The sequence below is a fragment of the Mytilinidion resinicola genome (assembly GCF_010093595.1).
Source record: "Mytilinidion resinicola strain CBS 304.34 unplaced genomic scaffold BDZ99scaffold_10, whole genome shotgun sequence".
Classification (NCBI taxonomy): domain Eukaryota; kingdom Fungi; phylum Ascomycota; class Dothideomycetes; order Mytilinidiales; family Mytilinidiaceae; genus Mytilinidion; species Mytilinidion resinicola.
Window position 1 is genome coordinate 1164672 of NW_022985446.1, and position 20389 is coordinate 1185060.

The following is a 20389-nucleotide window of genomic DNA, read 5'->3' on the forward strand; positions in this document are numbered from 1 at the left end:
GCAGGCACGTCTCATCAACGTTTCTCCGTGCTCCGGCTTTTTGATAGTGAATAATGGAACGCCATGGCTAACCCTCTTCACTAACACCGCCCACGGATCTTGGGACCGCGCTTAGACAACAACCAGCCCACGCTTTCCTCCCTCCGCCATATCCTCTCCACAACACCACCTTTCCCTCCGCTCCTCCACCCGCCTTCACACGCCACTTTCATACCACACGATGAAGCTCTTTAACCCACAAAGCCTCGCTTCTTCGTCAAGATGCCCGTGCTAGCCCAGACCTGACCCGTAAGTCATTCACCTTTCCAGAGAAATCCAGAGCACGAATCATCCATCACCTCGCCCCATACACCATGGACAAACACCTCTAACTCACCATCCTCGTTCTCAGGCCCTCCTGCTCCGCCCCCGGACCGCTTCGGCCTCGTGTCGAAGCACGCGCGACACTCACAACCCGTCGTCCTCGCCCGCCCGTCCCTGATACCCTCTTTACACCGTTCTAGTCATACCCCATACACTGTCAAGAACGCTGGGCATTTTCGAAGGCCCCCCGGCGCACCTGTTAGAGAACTTCGCTGTCATGTCTATCCCTACAGCCCCGGAGGCTGCCGATGGCGAGGCTCCCAAAGCCCTCACAGATTATCGCAGTATCATACACGCCGCATCTGGAGCAGGGTGCGCCAAATGCCTATCTCATGTCGCATGCAAGCCGCACGAAGATGTCCCAGTGGGCGCCGTCAAGCTGCCTTGCGAAGAGCGTAAGCCTCGCCCCCAATACGTCACCCTACATTGTGAGCAACTCTGACTTACTATTACTTATAGCAATCGCGGAACTCCCGGTAGTCGCTATCGAAGTACCTCGCGTGCCTCGTGTTGAGAACAAGTGTCCCGATCGCCTCCGGTCACTACTCCCACCAGCCAACTTCGGCGCAGTGGTCCCGGGAAGCATCTATCGCAGCAGCTATCCGTTGCCCGAAAATTTCGAGTTTCTGGAGACGCTGGGGCTGAAGAGCATATTGTAAGGACCTATGCACTATCTGAAAAGAGTGCGTCTAATATCTTTTCCAGGACCTTGGTTCCAGAGAAGATCCCGGACGCCAACGTGGACTTCATGGACGCGAATGGAATACAACATTTCCATGTCCATATCCCCGCGAACAAGGAGACTATACGTGTGCCCCAGTGCCAGATGACGGCAGCACTCTCAATTCTCTTGGACAGGCGCAACCATCCGATTCTGGTTCACTGCAACAAGGGAAAGGTACATGAAGCTCTTCGCTCCTCCAACAAGCGCAAACTGGACTTCAAGACTAACACTCTCTCAGCATCGCACTGGCTGTGTAACCGGCTGCTTTCGCAAATGCCAAGGCGAGCAAATGGAAGCCATCTTCGACGAATACCACACCTACGCAGACCCCAAAGCCCGCATCCTCGACGAATGCTTCATCGAAATCTTCGACGAGCGCACCGTCCTCTGGTCGGCCCGCCAGCACAAATGGCGTCTCCCAAGCGCAGACACGCCCGCCGCGTCCCCGGAGCTGCGCAGTCTGCCGCTGACCGTCGTGTGCCGCCAGAATTGATTATCTTTGATGGAGTTCACGCTAGTCGCGCTGGTTGGCGCCGGGCTGCTGTGGCTCTACTATCAATAACAGACAGCCGCCTCAGCCGACTACGGACCACCGCAAAGCGGAACTATCTAGGAAACAAAAAACTACAATCACGAACCGAATGCATGCATTAAATCCGGCGTTATCGAGAAAAAGCAAAAGAGAGCACGTGTGCTAGTGCAGCAACATACACGTCGCCCACAGGGAATCGAATCAGGGAACTACAGGACTTCTTAGAAGAGCGAAAGGTGCTTTATGAGTTAGAACGGCCGGCCCGGATTTATGGGGGCCGGGGCATTACTATTTTCTTTTGTTCGCATAGTTGCTGGGGGATCTGGGGTCAAAGGGGGCCGGTTTGGGGAAAGGGTTGGGGTTCTGGGGGGGAATCCTTTATTGTGATATTCTTTCTTGAGCGGTGCCCGCGTACCTGCGAGGACGGTTGCGGGCGTTGCGATGCGGTGCTGGGTTGCTGTAATGATGCGGGGCCCGGTGGGTGGGGTGTATTCGTAGTGCTCAATTCAATTGTTGGGTACGACGGTTTGGGCCAGCTATGAAAGGCGGGCGCTTTTTGTAGCCAAATGAGGACTATGTGATTGCTAATCTGCTTGTCTTTCTCTTCTCTAGGTAGTATTCGCAACTTCTCTCTTTTGGGACCCACGCACGGACAAAGCAGATTTCTGTTCATCGATACCAAACGATACCAAAACGTACCAAGCATAACCTCTACCCACGTCAACAAACCAGTAGACGAACACACGATCCAGGTTTCGCCATATATAAGCATCCCCGTTGCCGTACAGAAGACGGATGGAAGCGTCTAGACACCGTACACCCATTTAACTATGCACAAGGTTACGAAAAGATTGGATGAAGACGGTGCTGGGAGATACTAGTTTGAAGATTTGATGACAAGGGAACCGGGAGCAAGGCGTGGTTTTCCATGCGCTTTTGAGCGGGACGCGGTGCCACGGGAAAGAACTTGACGGACGCGGAGGGAACTGGGCTCGCAAATACCCTTGGGAGTAATGGAAGTAATGGGAGAAATGTAAATAAAATAGCTAGAACAGGGTATAGGCTTAGGAAAACAAGGGGCGTACTTAATCTACAGCTGTGGTCTAAATATTACATCTTTGCTAAAAGCGCCTCATAAGAGGACGATTTCAGCCCAACATCATGTCTTAGAATAAGAACATAGGGACACAGCGTGTGCCTTAAATCACGCTTTTAGTCTCAGTAGGACAGGATATTTCAAGAGCGTAATATAAAGGGAGGACGCTTTCGATTTAAGATTACCTCTTAGACCGAAGACCTAGAACATAACTTAGGTCTACAAGCTAAGCTATCAGTCCAATTTTTACATTTTCCACTTAAAGCGTGCTAGGAAGAGGGGACAGTGATTTAGCGTTTTGGCCCAATTGGTACATTTTGTGGCAAAGGTGAGTCCCCATCAGGAGTATAAGCTGTAGGGAGGAAGCGGAAAATGCCCATCATCAGACCTACACCCTTCCCCCCTCCACCTCCCCAGTATTCACATCCTCTAAATACCCCACCTGCTCCTTCTCCTTCAAGTCCCCATGCCGATCCACAATTTCGTTCCCGTGAATATCGATCTCACGCTGATACACCGCGATCTCATCCTCGTCTCCAAATAGCGCCGCGACCTCTTCCAATGGCAGGCCTTTGGTGTCCGGGAAAAAGAAGAAGATGATCAGACCGCCGATCGTGCCTGGGATGATGAAAACGAGGTAGAATCTCCAGCCGATGGTACTGTCGGGTCCTTTGTAAGTTGGGTGCGGATTGAGGGGTAGACAGAGGGGGAAAGGGTATAGTTACATAAAGGCGGTCGGCGCGGCTTGCAACCAGACAATATTGGTGAGCGAAATCATAGCGACGCCGAGGGAAACGCCTTTGGCGCGGAGGTGGGTTGGAAAGATCTCGCCTAGGTAGGAGAACTGCGTGCTGTGTACTGATTAGCCCAAGGCACACACAAGATTGATGTTCTGGACACCTGCCCATCAAGCGCAAGACTGTAAGGCATTTGGAAGATGAAGAACATAGCCACGGCAGCCTGAAGGGCGTTCTTGTTATTCGAGGGTACGAAATTCGCGACCAGCGCGGCTTCGACGATTAAAGCGGCCATGCAGCTGAGAATGCCGACTCCAATGTACTTGTTTCGAGGGAAGCGGTCGACAACGAAAATGGCGACTGCGTTCAAGCCTAGGGCGCAGGTCAGCCAACCAGCGGGATAGAGGAGCTGCTTCACGGGGCTGAAGCCAAGGATTTTGTAGAGGGTTGGGCCGTAGTCTGTTGCAAGTTTAGATTTATAAAGTCTACTCGTAGAGGGCGTTGTTTACTGTTGATAACGAGAACACCAGAGCACTGGATGAAAAACGTGAGACCCATGGCCAGGAAAGTTCGTTTCCGATATGACGGCTTCGTGAACATGACCTTCCACGAGCTACCCAGCGTACGGTCGATAGCAATCTGTTTCTTAATTTGGTAGTATTCTGACCGCGCGAATTCGTTGTCGGGATCGCTTGGGTCGGCGTGGAGTCTGTAGAGGATCACTCGGGCTTCTTCTTCGCGATCCATGATCATGAGCCAACGTGGGCTTTCTGGGATCCAGTCTTAAGGTTGCAATACACATGTTAGCGGGTTTTCATAAAGAAGGAGGATTTAAGACAGATACTAGGTCCTCTGGTGTTAGTTGTCCTTCAGTACCACTCAAATCAAGTTTAAGACACCATTCTGGCTTGAGTCGGTGTTTAAAGCGACTGAACTGGGTGCTTAAACCCGACTTGTGTCGTGTTTCAACACAGTTCCAAGAACAACGACACTAGAGGACTCTGGTATGTGTATGAGGATCTTACGTACAGAGACCACAGAGTAGCAGTAGGGGCCAGGCACATTGGAGTGCCAGAGGGGGCCTCCATGTGTTGATGCCACCTATATGCTCGTCAGTGAGATTGTTCTGAAATAACGAGGAGGATAGCTGAGGGCGTCAAGAGCATCTGCATGGTGGAAGACAAACCCTGTTTCCAGAAATAAAACCCAAATCCTACCCATCCTTGGGCGGTATATCCGAAGATGAGAAGGACGGCATGGATATCAACAAGACCTGCTCGCATTTTGACGGGGGCGACTTCCTTATAATCGTATGAGTAACGTCCTCGTAATAGGTCAAGATATCGAGGGTTCTTACATTCATCCATATCTGCTCAGAGGTTAGTAAAAGCAAATATAGACGTCATAGTAGGAGACTTACAGGAACAGCCGCCAAACTCATGAAAGCAGCAGCTCCAGCTATAAATCGAAAGACAATGAATTCCGCAATATTAGTGCTACCTGCCAGAAATGCTCCTGAAACTACAGCTAAGATGGCGCTCTAATGGACGTAAGTGTATGCATTTCGTTTCAAGATATGCATCTCACTTACAACTGCAATGCCCCATTTTCTGCCATACTTGTCGGAGACTAGAGGAAGAAGAAGGGTGCCAATGACTCCCCCAGTCTGGAAGAGCCCGTTGGTTGTAGAGATGAGATCAGTCCCGTCCTCTCTTGTGTCTAGCTCAAAGTATTCAATGAAGGATGGTTGACCTGACCAAAAGTGTTAGTGACGGATTGAGGGGTCTGGTGGAGCCCGTACCCAGAGTGGTTCCAATAATTGAAGCAGTGTATCCATAAGTCATCGAGCCGAGCCCGACAAAGCATAGTATTAGTACCTGGAAGGCATTTATGCGCTGTTTCCGCATGCCTGGTAGAGGAGCCATGATGAATGAGTATTTCAAGATGCACCGCAGATCAAGGTTCTTGGGAATTTTACAGAAAGAATGGACTAGCCAAAGGGCTGTCAAGAAGTATCTATATTCTTACATTTTTCAAGCTCTTGTCGGAAAATGTTTACCATCCTGGCGGCCATTATCTTGTTGCATACGGAAGACCTCATAGCCGGCCAGGCCATGTCTGTCATATCCTAGAGCAATAAGTTGAATACTTGCTGTCGACTAGGAGGTAAGATAGGGATATAGGTAACAAAAGGGGGATAGTGGACTGCGGGGGAATGAGACATTTCCCCAGATACTGGCATTTTGAGTCAAGTATTGCGAATGGGAGAGATCTGGGGAAGCCGCTAGGACGGATTGAATGAAATCGAACGAGATTCGATGTCGCGTTGGCGACGTCGACCACAAGAATCTCCGCTCTCCGTACTTCGAAGATCTCGCAGTCCGATAGAGGATAAAGGAACCGCACAAAAGAACAAACGTTGTTAACGTAGAGCTACGAGATGGAGATATCGAAGGGGGGTGATCTAGTGCTCTATTCGTGGGACCGTCTGGTGATTAGCGTGAGCGTGGCCTGAGTAGTAAGCGGTGTATGTAACGACCCAGTCATACGAAATCAACATATTTCTCAAATGCTTCTAGATGGCACGTCCTTGCTTCAGTAAAATAGTCTGTACTCTCATTGATATAATAGGCAGATTGAAAGACCGGACGCTTGCGCTTAGGGAAGGCTTGGCTGGTATTTGCTGCCCACGGCTGGATTTTCAATGATGCTATTGGGCTCGAGCACTTTCAAGGGTATCTAGTATCAAAATGTATCGGAGGGAAACGTAGGTTTGGCTGTTGGCTGAAATTGGCACTCGGCTTTGCTTCCGGGATGCTCTCCTGCTAGTCTTTTTTAGCTGTAGATAGCTAAGATTCGGTACTTTCGCAGCGCCCTTCTATTCTCAAATACGCATGAAAGTTGTTTGGCCGCTTATACTGGCTTTCTCCGTCGCCATCGCCGATTTGTAGCTTGAATCAGCTCCTTGAAGTGCCAAAGCATAGCCTTCTAAGTAGTCTAAAGCACGGACGACTCTGGGAGGATTGTTCCGCCTTACTTTCAAGTTTGAGGGAACGAGTGGCGTTTATCCTGGCTGATGACCATCCCATCGCGTCGGCTTGTCTCGTGGGTTGGTATGCTGGTATGCTTGCGATGGAACCATGGGGCTCAATCGACGATACTTCCAGAGGCTGATTGTGGAAGCAGCGCAGCTTGCTCGGTGGGAATGCGAACGAGGGTCTGCGGAAGTGGCACATCCGTCTGGGGCTTACTTTCAGAAGCTTCGTCTTCGCCATCTTTGGGTTTGGGGATTTTCACTGCGAACAAGTTAGTTCAGTTAAAGATGCTGAGTTTACATATACACTCACTTGATGCCATGTTGATCGCCCTGAGCACGTTATGCCAGTTCGAAAGTACAGCCGCAATAGCTATAAGCGCTTGGTTAGCCCGGGCATGCCTCAGTGGAAGAAGCGCGATGTCTACCTTCAGTTCCGTCTGATAAGGTCGCCAACTTGTCTTCCAGCATCTGCATCTGGTCTGCTAGGCCAGCACTCAGTGCTTGCAGATCTTTCAGATTGGCCAGTTCCGCCTTCTTCTCGTTTATGCGCGCAAGGAGAACGGGGCTTTGGCCGGTGGAGGACTGCGGGTTGGAGAGCGAGGGGTTGCGGAGGTGGGATGGGATGGGGCGGCCGTAGGACATCTTGGAGGATATTGAGGTTCAATCTCACGAGCAGGACGAAGAATGTAAGAGCGCTCCGATTGCTGCGGTGATAAGTGGTTCAAGAAATCGTCGTAGTATCGTGGAGTCTTGGTGGGTTGACGCGACTCGGCCAATTCACGTGTTCGCGCACAGGGCAGCTCTTTTTTTGGTTGCTCCGATCGCCGCCTGTCAACAAACAGTGGCCCTCATCATCCAAACCACCCTTTCTACCACCGACCACCTCAATCACGGCAGCCACGCCCCTCTATGTCTCAAATCCCCGTACCGGACAGCTTGACACAACGCGCAGCATCATATTTATTCCCATACCTACCCGGCGCATATGGCGCGCCTGAACGAGGCACCACAAAGTACTGAGACCGTGGATGCTCGTAAGTTGACGACAACACGGGAACAAGAAGACACTGCTAATATCACTATAGTGAAGCGGAGATTTTTGAGGCAGAACAGAGAGCTAGCTAAGTTAGTATTGCATATAGACTCGGTGTTTATTAGGTATTTCACGCTGACAGTTACCAGAACCAACTCTACCCAATCCGTGCGCATCCGCAACCTCGAGAATGAAGGCTCCCGTCTCCTCGCCGAAAACCTCTCGCTACGTGAACAGGTTATCAACCTACAGACAGCACTTGATAATCAGTCCGACGGCCCTTCGGCGGAGAACATATATGCCGTCAGAGACAAGTTGGAGGCCAAGATACACGAGCTTGGTACACTGGTGGCCGAGCTGGGCCAGATACAGAATCCAGAGCGCCAGAGACGGTGCAAATCACAGACCGCAGCAACGAGGAGAAGCCCGGATGAAAGGAATTGGCGGAGCGGGGCTGGATTTAGACAATTCGAAGGCGATGATGGGAAGCTGCCCACAATCACGGAGGACAAACACTATCCGCGAAAGACTATGAGGTATGCTTCCATACTTATTTGAGAGATTTGGAAGAGGCTAATCGATGTAGTGCGGATCAGTTACGTGGAATGCTAGAAGATCCAGACTCCCAGTCTCCGGACATTGGACCACCACCAGTTGCTCGCTTCGATACCGAAGAGCCTATTCAATTCGACCCTCGACCATCGGCAAGCCATCACATGGTCGACAATGGCTCTGACGATCTTAATCCCGGCCAGAACGTCATGCTTGAAACTCGTCGAAAGCGCCGGGAGAGCAATCCGAAGCTCACTATCCGTCGCATGTCCGTATATCAATCATCTCCAGAGGGAGGCGAAGAGGGAGCATCGTCTAATGAGAAGAATGGGGGCCTCAAAGTTGGAGCTAAGAGGAAACTTAGTGTAAGAGAGGAGGACGATGCCCATGAAGTAGCGGAAACAACGCCAGACTCGTTCCAATACACTCGCAGAGGGACTTCAGGCGTATCTGACAAGGACACTGAGATGGACCCCAGCAATGATTCTCATCCACTGAGCGCGCCTGAGAGGAAGATACTGGGTAGCAGTACGTTCAAATGTCCCAGTGTCCTCCACCCGTCCATGCTAATCGAGTCCATTAGAACCTGTGAACACGGACCCTATTCTCTCACCCAAGAAACCAAAACCGACGCCTTCCGAAAAGCCTGACGCGAAGAAGCCGTCGAAGCCCTCCTCTCGTAGTCAACGACTCCCTAATAGGCGGCCGAGATTTGAGCCCGTCGAAGTTGCCCCGATCCAGACAGAGCCTGTTGAAGAACCCGTCGAATTTCTCCCACCAAAAACCCCTGCAACGGACAATATGTTCTCACCACCAACGAATCCATCCACACAGCGTCCAGAGACGAGAGATACCCCACCACCGGCTGACCTTAATCCGTCTGGCACTTCAAATGATGCCAATGGCCTGGCTGGACGTGCCGCCCGTCGTGCACGACCTCAAGTCAACTACGCCGAACCCAATTTGATTAGTAAGATGCGGCGGCCGACAAAAGAGCTTGCCGATGCTGTTGGACCAAAACCAGAAGACCGTCGTTCAATGAGCGCTGAGCCGGCGACCAGTGACAGGAGTAAGCTGCGGGACGTAGTAGTCAAGCGAGAAAAGGAGGAAGGTTCGGACTCTGCGTGGAAACGTCTACAGAAGCCTAATGAAGCGGAACGAGACGAGGTTGGGGAGAAAGATAGCCCTTTGAGTAAGAAGGCAGGGCGGCAGATGGCTCAGGCCGGACAGCAAGGTGGCAATGACCTGGTGCCTCCAACTCAATATCCTTCGGCAACAGCACACGCGATTTCGAAGTTAGTCTCCGCGACCGCAAACTCGAGGAGGAAGTCGGTACAAATCGCGGAGGCAGACAGGGGCCCGGAGCGAATAGATAGGTCACAAGAGCATCCGCAAGAAAAGGATATGGCGAAGGATAAAGACGGCCTTGCCATCTACGATTTTACGGACTCATCCCCTACCGATGCACCGACGACCGGGCGTTCACGCATCGACCTCGCAAAGCAAACCAAGACGAGCAGAAGACATTCGTCGGTGCCCGCATCCGGGACTTTACCATCAATATTGAAGCAGCCCAGTACGTCAAGGAGCTCTAGCTCATCCAATCTTGCTGGCAAAAGTGTGGACGAGAGGAAGAGCAGCAGCACCATGAAGCGTTCATCGAACACGACATCTTCAGGGGTCGCGTCGGGGGATGAGAGCGCGGGTGTTAGCGGCAGAGAGGGGAGAGCAGCTGGGAGGCGGCGAAGTATGATGATGTGATCTTTTGGTGCCAAATATCCTGTCTTGTAATAGGAGTGCGAGGGCGTTTCTTGGTGTTGTTGTTTGGAGTCAAGGATTTTGATATCCACTTCTTATGATTACTCTTCCTTTGGTCAGAACACCGGTGCTTTGGGCCTATAGCCGCTCTTTTGGATCTGTATAGAAACTGGATAGAAACTGGGGACTTCATCGACTATTCCTATCTCTTGCTTCCTTCGCCTTTGTGATATAATCGTGGATCTTTGCTACATCCCCTTTCGTCCCCCGAAATCTTCCATGTTGTCTGTAGGTCTCTCCGCTTGGGAGAGCTTCACACCATGTCCTCTCTCTTTCCTTTCGGTACTCGAACCCGACACAGCCTGGAAACCGATCACTTCGGCTTCAACCGTAGTGTCGGCGTCACCCTCGCCTATGATTCGGTCGATCACTTTCACCTTTGCTCCAGCACGTCTGAACCGGTCATCAAAATCCGCGACAGCGTCTTCGGTGTTGGCTGTCGAAAATGTGGGAAGTTCCGTGAGGACATGTAGAGTAGTGATGTGTTTAGCTAGGCGGGGATTCTCTGGGAGAGGCGGTAGTCCATTTTGAACAGCATTAGCTTGCTCAGATGATGATTGGCCTTCTGCCGCTGAATGACTTAAGGGTTCCGCCAACTCCTTGGGTGCCACGAGGCCTTTTTCAGGCTGCTTTTTCGTTGCTGGAATTCGAGAGCTCCAGACAGATGCCTTCCCATGCAGTAAACCCATGGCAGCAAACTTTTCGAATCCTTTCTCAAGACCGAAGAGCCGGCCTTCTATGCGTCCCGCTCGCGAACCGTCTTCTACACCGAGTGCGTAGCCCTCCTGGTAGTAGGTTTCCTCGAGGTCGAGGACGTCGCCAAATGGGTCGTCTTCCATTTTGGATCTCTGTCACGCACCGTATGAGAGGCCTGGGAAGCTGATGGAACTTCGCTTTGCAAGCCAGAGCGAGCACATTTGTATAGTAATGATTACAGTCTGTGCGTCTGTGCGTCTCCGTCTCGGTCTTTTATCAAAAATGAAACCCCGATAAGACGGTCACGTGGTGATAAGTTCCGCGTCGGACTTTTGGCCTTACGGGACTCACACACGACCATGACTCCGACCTCTTCACATCACATCATGGCGGGCGCAAAGAAAATTGTCCTCCCCGAGGACGGCAAGAAGAACATTCTCATTACATCCGCTCTTCCATACGTCAACAATGTTCCCCATCTCGGTGAGTTTTCGACTTTCGTGATGTTTGCAGTGCCCCGCAACACCCCACCAACGATGAGCCTTGTCATATTCATTGGGAGTCTACCTGGGCTTGAAAAGCGCCAGAACTGTCATAGCCAGTCAAAGAGCTTTCTCTCCAGCTTGAGAAATAGACAGAAATTAATTCCGATTCCCAGGCAACGTTGTAGGCTCAGTCCTCTCAGCCGATGTCTTCGCTCGCTTCTGCCGAGCTCGAGGCTACCAAACCCTCTACATCTGCGGGACGGACGAGTATGGTACTGCTACTGAAACGAAGGCCTTGGAAGAAGGTGTCACTCCCCAGGAGCTTTGCGACAAATACTACAAAATACACTCCGAAGTCTACGAATGGTTCAACATCTCCTTTGACCACTTTGGTAGGACACCGACACAGCAGCAGACGGACATCGCCCAGGACATGTTTCTGAAACTACATAAGAATGGGTACTTGAAAGAGGAGACTACCTTGCAGCCATACTGTGAGACACACAACAGCTTCTTGGCGGATCGCTTCGTCGAGGGCACATGGTAAGCCTGTAATTGGGAAGTCCTCCGTCCTTGTGGGTATACTAACACGAAGAAAGCCCCAAACTGCTGGACGATGGCACACCATGTGCATATCCCGATGCCAGAGGAGATCAGTGTGACAAGTGCGGGTAAGTAGCCTCAATCAGTCGCTTTCGAGTAGCGCTAAGGGGGACCTCAGGAATCTTCTCAATCCTCTAGAGCTCATTAACCCCAAGTGCAAACTCGACGGAGCAACACCCGTGCCTCGTGATACAACACATATATTCATTGAACTCGACAAACTCCAGCCAGCGATAACCAAGTGGTTCGAGGAGAGTTCACAGAAAGGGTTATGGTCGTCGAATGGAATCCACATCACCCAGTCAGTATGATTCGGAGTAATATGTAGTATTGACATATTGACCATTCGCTCCATAGGTCATGGCTGAACGAAGGACTACAGCCTCGTGGTATTACCCGAGATCTCAAATGGGGCACCAAAGTGCCCCTTGATGGTTACGAAAACAAGGTTCTATACGTGTGGTTTGATGCCTGTATTGGATATGTCTCTATTACAGCCAACTATACAGATCAGTGGGAGAAATGGTGGAGAGATCCGGAGCGTGTGAAACTATAGTATGTTATGCCATGTCAACACACCGACCTTTGATTCTAACAGTCCTGTAGCCAATTCATGGGCAAGGACAATGTCCCGTTCCACACCGTCATCTTTCCGGGCTCTCAAGTAAGCATCTACGTTCTACCGAATCTGTGAGCACTGGATACTGACATCACAAGATCGGAACTGGAGACAAGTGGACTCAGCTGAACATGCTGTCAACCACCGAGTATCTGAATTACGAGCACGGTAAATTCAGCAAATCAAGGGGTATTGGTGTTTTCGGAACCAATGCTAAAGAGACCGGCATTCCTCCAGACGTCTGGAGATACTATCTGCTTGCCAGGAGACCTGAAACCAGCGACTCCGAGTTCGAATGGGATGGTTTCATTGACGCAAACAACAACGAGCTTCTCAAGAACTTTGGAAACTTTGTCAACCGAGTCATCAAATTCTGCAACGCCAAATACGAGTCAGTGGTACCAGACTGGACGAAATACATGGAACCTGCCTTCGAGAACTACAAGAAGGAAGTCAATGCCGCGTTGGCTCAGTACAATGAAGAACTCGAAGCAGTCAAGATCAGGGCCGCTCTTGCGACTGTGTTGCGCGTCAGCAGTCTCGGCAACTCTTTACTCCAGCACAACAAGCTCGACAACAAGCTTGCAGCCGAAGAGCCAGACAAGGCCGCAGCAGTTATAGGCCTTGCCCTCAACCAGATCCACCTCCTCGCATCGCTCGTCGAGCCTTACATGCCCGAAACAACTACTTCCATCCTCAAGATGCTCAACCAAGATCTGCTCATCATTCCAGATGTTTGGGAAGTGGGCAGCATCGAGCCTGGCCACAAGATTGGCCAAGCTGCTCTTCTCTTTAGCGTCATCAAGGCCGAAAAGGAACAGGAATGGCGAGAGCTCTTCGGCGGCGAAGCACAGAAGAAGGCAAAGGCCGAACAGGCTGCGAAAGCCGCCGCCAAGAAAGTCAAGAAAGATAAAAAGAAGCTGGCTAAGAAGGAGAAGGCGGCGAAAGGCAAGACGGGAGGCGTGGAAGCAGCTAAGGTGGGAGGCGTGGAGGCGGCTGAAAAGGGTGCATCGGAGCAGCTGCCGGCGGGCGAAAGTGCGGTTGATCAAGTCACCAAGGGCGTCGAGCAGGTTGTGTTGCCTTCTTCGTGAGCGAGTCCAGCCCTCGTAGCGGTTTAGACGTCTTCTTCTGTGGTCGGGGTGTGTTTGGATCATAGGGCTTCTGTTTTTATGACTTGTAAGAGGAAAGCTGGGTTATTTGGGGAGTTCACGAGCGGATACCCGCGCAGCGAGTGAGCGCGATTCAACATGCTGCAAAAATACAAAGATACGATCTGTACTACCTAAGCACGGCACTGTGACAAGATCTGACCGATACTGACCAATACTGACTTATCCACATCAATGAGCAGTCTTGTCCATTAATTGGGTGCCTGGCACCTACTATATCATGATGGAGAATAGCTAAATGCGAATCATTCTTCGATTGAACTACACGTCACACTCTGATGCAACCAGCTTAAGTACAATATGTATCAAATGACTCGTCCAAGTTGCAGCCTTGAGGAAAAGTCCCAGAAGAGGCTAGGAGAGGTCGCCGTTTGAACTGTATTCCATGAACCAGACAAGTTTACAGTCCTGAGGCTCTTTTCACCTTCACTAAGGCGCTAAATCGGGAGGCAAGAGCGGTATCAAGGATTTACTGTTTTTAGCTCCCGAAGCCAATAATTACAGGCCGCGTCATGATGTAGTGCACTGTGGCTGAGGCATTCACTCACCTAGCTGCCGTCCGTGCCCCGGCCCGTCTCAAGACCACCCCCCTAGTCGTATTGCTAATGCTTGGTTGAGTGAGCGGGCCAATGAATCTACATATAAACGGCCCCCAAGCCTGGCTCCACAGCCTTCTGCCTGAGGCGCCTCGCGCCTCGAAGCATGCTCAGATCCTTATCCCAGCCTCTCTGCCACCAATCGACGAGGTAAAGGGCTAGGCGTTGCAGGAGGGGAACCACACCTCGCAGCTATTCTCATGCTTCGCCCCGCCCGGCTGGCCATGAAATCTCCGCCATAAAAGATACGGACGTAACCACCTTTTGCTACTTACAGTTATTGCACGAACCACCAGAGGAAATCGCCATGCCATCCAAATTCCTCTGCTGCTTCGGCAAGGACCTCACCAAGAACCCTCGGGGCCAAGCATCACGACCTATCCATGTCAACGCCGACACGCTCCCCTCGGAGAAGAAGAGCAAATTACAGCGCAAATCCAATCGCCTTTCTATCTTCACACCTGCGCTTTATGACGATCTTCCTACCGAGGACTCTGTCCGCCTTCTCCAGCTGGAGCCTGGATCTGGGGACGACATAATTACCTGCAACCTCTCGCATACGCGACTGCACGAGGGTCACCAAACTTACGAAGCTTTATCGTACGTCTGGGGCGCAAGATCCGACGCAAATGAAGTCATTTGCAACAAGCAAAAGGTCTTCGTCACCGGGAATCTCCACCAAGCGCTGAAGCGGCTCAGGAAGCCTGATGTCGCAAGGTGGATTTGGGTAGATGCTGTGTATGGATTTCCCCAACCGCTAGTATTGTTACAATGGCATGTTGAGATCGACTCCTGATACGCTTTGTGTAGATGTATCAACCAAGAAGACCCCGGCGAAAGGGGACACCAAGTTCGCCAAATGCACGCCATCTACAAAGGCGCCTCCAGAGTTATTGTATGGCTCGGCGACGATTTCTACGATGAAGGGCACAATGCCTTTGCCATTGTCTGCGCCATTGCCAACACGAGTCACATGAAGCCTTGGGTCCAGAGACCTGCCACCTTCCGATCGATACGAAAGAACCCTCCTCCTACCGATACGCAATATCCTCCAGATCTGGGGTCTCAACTATGGCGAAGCGTGACGTCGTTTTTCCTCAACAACTGGTTCGTGCGGATGTGGGTCATTCAAGAAATTGTTCTGGCAAGAGAGGCTACACTGATCTGGGGAGATGTGGAAATCGAATGGAAATGGGTTGGCATAGCTGTGGATCACATTCGGCAGGACACAAAGCTACACGCACTGCTTGAATCACGCAACATGCAGAACGCATACTTTATGCACTACATTTGCGGACAACAGTTGGACAAGAACCCCAATACCCATCCTTTCCTGCATTTGCTCGATTGGGCCCGGTCATTTGACGTTTCAGATCCTCGCGACAAGATCTATGGCCTATTAGGTTTCCCTACCAAATACACCAACCTGGAGAAAGGTGATGTGTTCCTCGAACCTGACTACACCCAAACGGTTCACGAAATCTACACTGAAGTCGCAAAGAAGATCCTCAACCAGGACAACACCCTCGACTTGCTGTCTTTCGTGACACACGAGTACACCAGCATCAATGCTGAGGGAAACCTTAAATTCGAATATCCTTCCTGGGTACCGGACTGGTCCCAGAAGATCGTCGTTTTCCCATTCATGGGTTTCGGCTCCGGGAACGGGTTCCACGCCTCCACCTCCATGGACATGGAGCAGCTCCCCTGCGAAAACCCAAACTGGCTCAGGTTGAAAGGCGTTGAGGTTGACGTCGTGACAAACGCCCTCCCTTACTTCCCATTCTGCGACCTTATTGTCGCCGGGAGCAAGCTCGTCGACTGGGTCAAGTCTGCCGCTTCTAAAGGCGATACTGCAGAGATGATTGCAAACACCTTAACTGCGGGCCGGTGCGAACATGGATGGTTGCTTGAGGATGACGATAGGCATATTGGCGACTTCATCGCTTTCCTCAATGAGCAAGACCCAGACTGGGTCAAGGAGAACTGGCCCGATGACTACCCTCGCCTTCTCGAAATCGCCTCTGATCACGGCAACCCAGACCGTGGTAAGGAGGCGCTGTGGCGATACAGCTGTTACCGGACGCCGTTCCACACCCAAAAAGGCAAGCTTGGTCTTGGTCCGGGAACTCTTCAGAACGATGATCTCATCTGCATTTTGTTTGGCGCACAGGTGCCTTTCGTTCTTCGTCCCGAGGGCGATTATTATCGCTTCATCGGAGAGTGCTACGTCGGTGATATGATGCACGAGGAAGCTGTTGATGCTTGGAAAGATGGCTCAGATGGAGTGATTGAGAGGGTGTTCGAGTTGCGTTGATTGAACAACTGAGTCCACGTGGAACTCGAAACGATCTGGACTACACTGTTGTCGTCATACCCCCATGCATTGAAAGTCGTTTTTGAAGCGACCTAGCTTTCAGCAAGCCGATATCTAGTCTCCCAGATGGCCTCCTAGACGGAGACACGGGAGGCAGACGCGGAATCAGCGCTTACCCTGTCATACTTTGTCCCTCATCTGAGATGTTGAAGCACGCTCGGCATACTGTCAGGCAGCCGCCACGCGAAGACGTAGGTGCTGATCACTCGTGGGGATGACTGTCGGTAATGGGACGTGGGACATGAATTACGTCAATTTGTTCTCTTTGTAAGAGCTGTGTTCAAGCTTTGCTTCTTGTTATTCTATTTTTTTGGGGCATTTTCAATATACCCATTATGAGCGGTTCCTTACTTCACTGTTTTATTCGCATATGCTCGTAAACATAATGTGCATCTCGTAGCAAAAGAAATTGTGATACGAACTTCTTCGAACACTCGCAGACCTGAATGTGTATCCTGGTGCTTCTCTCGCTCGTAGTCCTATCACGCTGTAGTCTCTTTCCTCCGACAATCACCATGGTAAGGTAACAGCGGCCAGCGTAGCTGTCTAGCAGGCACGCGTTACCGTTTTTCTACCTACTCTTTGGGTTATCAATCATCCAACACAACATTTGACGCAACACATCATCTTCATCACGTCCATTATAGCCAGCTCTCATTAAGCTAGCAACGTCCGAAGGCATCACCTCGCCGCAGCTCCGCCCGTTCTTTGGCTTCGCCGCTTCCTACCATCCGACTACATCTCAGGTCCACTCCCATAACTGTCGTTTATGTTCTTTCAACACACATTTCCACTGTGCTACAACCAACAGGCTCTATAGATCTCCCCCTTTCACTCTTCTTCTTCTTTTTCTCACTCGCATGTGTCGCCCTCTTCTGCACCCACGTTTTATGGGCTGGTGTACCCGCTGGTATTCGCCGTGAGACCGCGAATGCTGTTGAGGCAGCTCTCGAGTCGATTATGTGGACAGTTTCCGTGCTCGATGCACACATTAGACGTCTTCGACGTCGGGCTACAGCTGAGGTGGATGAGAGATAGTACAATGAGGAGCGGTGGGTTGGGATTGATGCTGGGATGGCGATTGAGGAGTGCGATAGATTTGGGCCCAGACCTGCTTGAGTGGTTAAGAGGTGAGTTGGCTTTTCTTTCCAACGTGTGGTCTTTGTGGTAGCAGGTTCTGACGTAGTTTGAAGTGCTCCGATGCGTTGGCTCTGTTAAGATTTCTGGCCACCGACCGCTCTACCATCTCCACCTCCCGCACAACCCATCTACGTTTCGACTCCCCAGATCTGCGCTTCCAATATGGAGACCGTCATAGATGCTCACGGAGACGACAGCGGCCACGCCAGGGACGATGGCCGCGCCAGATACAACGCTGCTGCCCCCGCGCTCACGAAACTACTCATCGTTGCATGCGTTGTCCTGTACTGTTCGCCCCTGGGAGTCCGCCATGCAGTTCGGGATGTAGTTGGCTCTATCCTCACGGTATTGGTGGGCTGTCTAGTGTTCTGCGTAATGCTCTGTGTGGCTGTCGCTGCAATTCTATATATTGCCCTCCGTGAAGAGGCTGAGCAGGAGCGGGGGCCGCCGGTTGGGATTGATGCTGGCATGATGATTGAGAGGAGACGCGGGATGGGCTCTTAGGTGATGTAGGAACGGGCAAAAGGTGGCAATCCACAAGTCTGTGATTCTTCTTTAAATCATGTACTTTCGATACACACGTCCTCTAAGCTTGCCTGACGCCGCTAGTGAGTTATCAAAAATGGCAAAACGACAAATTTGATAAAGCCATAGCCCTCCGGGCCACCTCAGACAGTGTTAGGGCTGCCGCTCTATGTTCAGCGAAGCCTGGGGGGGAAGCTGTCCACGTGGGTTGGCTGGGGTCACGTCATAGGTAGTGCCGACTTCTATTTCGACCTCACTCTCTTCACCTCAACCCTCCTTCCTCATCCGTCCTTCCTCATCCGTCCATCCCCCATCCACCCACCATCCGCCATCTACTCGATCAATCGACGCCATGGTGGGCCCTACACAGCCCATGGCAATCGTCGGTGATGGCCTCAACCCAGATGCTCGCCACGACGTCACTGTCGTAATTACCGAGTACTACGAGCAAGATGGCCAAGAGGCAAGCCGGATCACGACCGTCGAGTGCAACAAGGCTGTTCTCCTCCGGAGCGCCGACCACTTCGTCAGACTCTGGCGCAAGGAGCCCAAGGCGGATCTTGTCAACTTTGATCGCCGCGGAGACACGCTTGATGGCCTGGAGGTGTGGCTTGGAGCATTCCATGGGCGGATTCCGCAGGACCTTATAGGCATCTCACGAGCCCAGCTTTGGCATATCATCGAAATCGGCAATCACTACGGATTCTATCTCAATGACTATCTGAAAGATTTCTTCGCTGGTTGGTATGCCCGCAACGTCCACGTCGACACACTCAAGCCCGACATCGCCCGCGAACTTGCGCTGCCTTGCTATGTGTTTGACTACGCCGAGGGATTTGCAGACGTCACAAAATGGCTTGTTTACAATAGCCCTGGACCCGTAACAGAGAGGAAGCCGGTGCATTTCCGGTTCAAGCATCTGAATGTCGCACCCCCAGACTTCATTGGTATGTAATGCCCGTGATCACTCACTCCACCTCATGCCTTCATCCCACCCTCGCTTTCGATCTCTTTCTTCCTCTCTGCCTCTTGCAACTCAATTTATCCACACCTACTAGGCTCTATGAATCAGGCCCGTGGCCGCCTCAAGACAATCCTGCATTCCCGCCTCTGGATTCATGCTCGCAACCTTCTGCGACTCCCGCACTCGTGCGATTGCTGGAAAGTCACCATCTCAGAGTACTTGTCTGAGCTCGTCAACCTGAACGTCTTCCCCTTGGAGGACTTCACCCTCCGCACCTCTATTTGCGAGATTACACAGCGCATACGCCAATTCAAGCATCAATCTGCCGCGCCCGACTGCGCCGATTGCAACATCAATTGGATCGGAGTGGTCTTTGGCGGCGTCCGCGCCACGGAGGCATACTTCGATGGCTTGTGTCTCGACTGCATGGATCGGAGCAGGGTCAAGGATGGTGATAAGAACCATTGGCTCCAGTGCGGTGCTGTGGATAAGCGGTGGGATTCAAGATGTCGGATTAAGCACGGCGAACCGACTTGGTACGCTAGCTGGCTGGGAAGAAACGATCACAAGCAGAAGCTGCTGGATATGAGGCATGCAGCTGAGGACGTACCTGGTATTCGCTTTGACACGGAGAAGGTGACGGTAGAGCCGCCGTCCGTGGATGAAGCTAAGGTACATTCGCCAGCGGAAGAAGCTAAGCCAGATTCACTCGTTGAAGAGCCTGAGGTGGAGTCTCTAACGGAAGATGCGAAGGAAGATGCCTCTCAGGAGTCGAACGCCGACGAAGCAAAGAAGTTCTATGAGCTCCAAGGGTCCGAGATTATGGATTAGGGCACAAAGGCAAGTATTGGGACGCGGCTACCTCTGAGGACAATCACTGGGCGAGCTATTCGCGCTATGAGTCAACGGAGGAGTGGTGCTGGCTCTGGTGATGAACCAGCACAACGTTGAACGACCCAAGATCCAGCAATGAAGTTGATGGAGTATCAAAGAAAGGCTGATTGTAGAGATACTGGGTGGGCATTATACTGTAGACCTAGCAAGGTCACCATCTGGTAGTCCCTGTTGTAGCGCCCTTTCAACTCCCGTCTGTGGGCTGTTGACATGCTATTCGATGTCTGAAATCCTACAAGACTTTCTTCTAGTCCGAACTTGCGTCTTGATGCTAGCATTACCGTGATGGAAGTTATAGGTGAAAATAAATGGAGTGGTTAGGATGCTCGAGGGTCTGATACTAAGATACAGGGCCTGGCCATAGATATTCGTACACTTTCCTGTCACTGTCTGTGGGACTCCAATGTACTAATAGAAACCAATGGCAGC

General features: G+C 51.4%; 9 protein-coding genes across 9 annotated transcripts; 6 read left to right on the plus strand and 3 right to left on the minus strand.

Annotated features, from left to right (window-relative positions):
* Positions 1-399: 399 nt before the first annotated feature.
* Positions 400-1764, plus strand: BDZ99DRAFT_33640 (uncharacterized protein). The gene is made up of 4 exons (XM_033714305.1): positions 400-758; positions 823-1018; positions 1069-1261; positions 1326-1764. Exons 1-4 carry the CDS (start codon positions 581-583, stop codon positions 1578-1580), a joined length of 822 nt encoding a protein of 273 aa, XP_033576615.1. The 5' UTR covers positions 400-580; the 3' UTR covers positions 1581-1764.
* Positions 1765-2848: 1084 nt separating this feature from the next.
* BDZ99DRAFT_444088 (MFS transporter) lies at positions 2849-5359 on the minus strand (the record flags this gene model as incomplete). The annotated part of the gene is made up of 10 exons (XM_033717877.1): positions 2849-3374; positions 3441-3566; positions 3614-3911; positions 3962-4234; positions 4482-4553; positions 4639-4753; positions 4810-4821; positions 4873-4992; positions 5044-5204; positions 5254-5359. The coding sequence occupies 10 exons, from the start codon at positions 5357-5359 to the stop codon at positions 3104-3106; spliced, it is 1554 nt and encodes a 517-aa protein (XP_033576616.1). The 3' UTR covers positions 2849-3103.
* A 1240-nt stretch (positions 5360-6599) lies between these two features.
* BDZ99DRAFT_388444 (uncharacterized protein) lies at positions 6600-7131 on the minus strand (the record flags this gene model as incomplete). The annotated part of the gene is made up of 3 exons (XM_033715572.1): positions 6600-6748; positions 6800-6859; positions 6915-7131. The coding sequence occupies 3 exons, from the start codon at positions 7129-7131 to the stop codon at positions 6600-6602; spliced, it is 426 nt and encodes a 141-aa protein (XP_033576617.1).
* Positions 7132-7474: 343 nt separating this feature from the next.
* BDZ99DRAFT_520989 (uncharacterized protein) lies at positions 7475-9835 on the plus strand (the record flags this gene model as incomplete). The annotated part of the gene is made up of 5 exons (XM_033725582.1): positions 7475-7523; positions 7575-7614; positions 7672-8058; positions 8109-8602; positions 8658-9835. 5 exons carry the CDS (start codon positions 7475-7477, stop codon positions 9833-9835), a joined length of 2148 nt encoding a protein of 715 aa, XP_033576618.1.
* Positions 9836-9902: 67 nt separating this feature from the next.
* On the minus strand, positions 9903-10825 carry BDZ99DRAFT_33680 (uncharacterized protein). Its single transcript, XM_033714306.1, has one exon. It carries the CDS (start codon positions 10729-10731, stop codon positions 10081-10083), a length of 651 nt encoding a protein of 216 aa, XP_033576619.1. The 5' UTR covers positions 10732-10825; the 3' UTR covers positions 9903-10080.
* A 135-nt stretch (positions 10826-10960) lies between these two features.
* BDZ99DRAFT_463434 (methionyl-tRNA synthetase) lies at positions 10961-13588 on the plus strand. The gene is made up of 7 exons (XM_033720083.1): positions 10961-11071; positions 11247-11616; positions 11673-11744; positions 11795-11977; positions 12034-12231; positions 12283-12340; positions 12394-13588. The coding sequence occupies exons 1-7, from the start codon at positions 10975-10977 to the stop codon at positions 13384-13386; spliced, it is 1971 nt and encodes a 656-aa protein (XP_033576620.1). The 5' UTR covers positions 10961-10974; the 3' UTR covers positions 13387-13588.
* Positions 13589-14367: 779 nt separating this feature from the next.
* On the plus strand, positions 14368-16875 carry BDZ99DRAFT_444101 (HET-domain-containing protein; the record flags this gene model as incomplete). The annotated part of the gene is made up of 2 exons (XM_033717878.1): positions 14368-14798; positions 14871-16875. 2 exons carry the CDS (start codon positions 14368-14370, stop codon positions 16375-16377), a joined length of 1938 nt encoding a protein of 645 aa, XP_033576621.1. The 3' UTR covers positions 16378-16875.
* Positions 16876-17739: 864 nt separating this feature from the next.
* Positions 17740-18108, plus strand: BDZ99DRAFT_571436 (uncharacterized protein; the record flags this gene model as incomplete). Its single annotated transcript, XM_033728090.1, has 1 exon — positions 17740-18108. One exon carries the CDS (start codon positions 17740-17742, stop codon positions 18079-18081), a length of 342 nt encoding a protein of 113 aa, XP_033576622.1. The 3' UTR covers positions 18082-18108.
* A 1009-nt stretch (positions 18109-19117) lies between these two features.
* On the plus strand, positions 19118-20257 carry BDZ99DRAFT_463435 (uncharacterized protein). Its single transcript, XM_033720084.1, has one exon. It carries the CDS (start codon positions 19166-19168, stop codon positions 19895-19897), a length of 732 nt encoding a protein of 243 aa, XP_033576623.1. The 5' UTR covers positions 19118-19165; the 3' UTR covers positions 19898-20257.
* The last annotated feature ends 132 nt before the right edge of the window (positions 20258-20389 follow it).

What these genes read in the sequence shown, in the direction of transcription:
- BDZ99DRAFT_33640 (XM_033714305.1), top strand. Translation starts at nt 581, where the DNA reads ATGTCTATCCCTACAGCCCCGGAGGCTGCCGATGGCGAGGCTCCCAAA. An exon ending in CAAGCTGCCTTGCGAAGAGC is followed by an intron (nt 759 to 822) that starts GTAAGCCTCGCC and finishes TATTACTTATAG; the next exon opens with CAATCGCGGAACTCCCGGTA. An exon ending in TTCACTGCAACAAGGGAAAG is followed by an intron (nt 1,262 to 1,325) that starts GTACATGAAGCT and finishes ACACTCTCTCAG; the next exon opens with CATCGCACTGGCTGTGTAAC.
- BDZ99DRAFT_33680 (XM_033714306.1), bottom strand. Translation starts at nt 10,731, where the DNA reads ATGGAAGACGACCCATTTGGCGACGTCCTCGACCTCGAGGAAACCTAC.
- BDZ99DRAFT_463434 (XM_033720083.1), top strand. Translation starts at nt 10,975, where the DNA reads ATGGCGGGCGCAAAGAAAATTGTCCTCCCCGAGGACGGCAAGAAGAAC. An exon ending in CGCTTCGTCGAGGGCACATG is followed by an intron (nt 11,617 to 11,672) that starts GTAAGCCTGTAA and finishes ACACGAAGAAAG; the next exon opens with CCCCAAACTGCTGGACGATG. An exon ending in GATCAGTGTGACAAGTGCGG is followed by an intron (nt 11,745 to 11,794) that starts GTAAGTAGCCTC and finishes GGGGGACCTCAG; the next exon opens with GAATCTTCTCAATCCTCTAG.
- BDZ99DRAFT_463435 (XM_033720084.1), top strand. Translation starts at nt 19,166, where the DNA reads ATGAATCAGGCCCGTGGCCGCCTCAAGACAATCCTGCATTCCCGCCTC.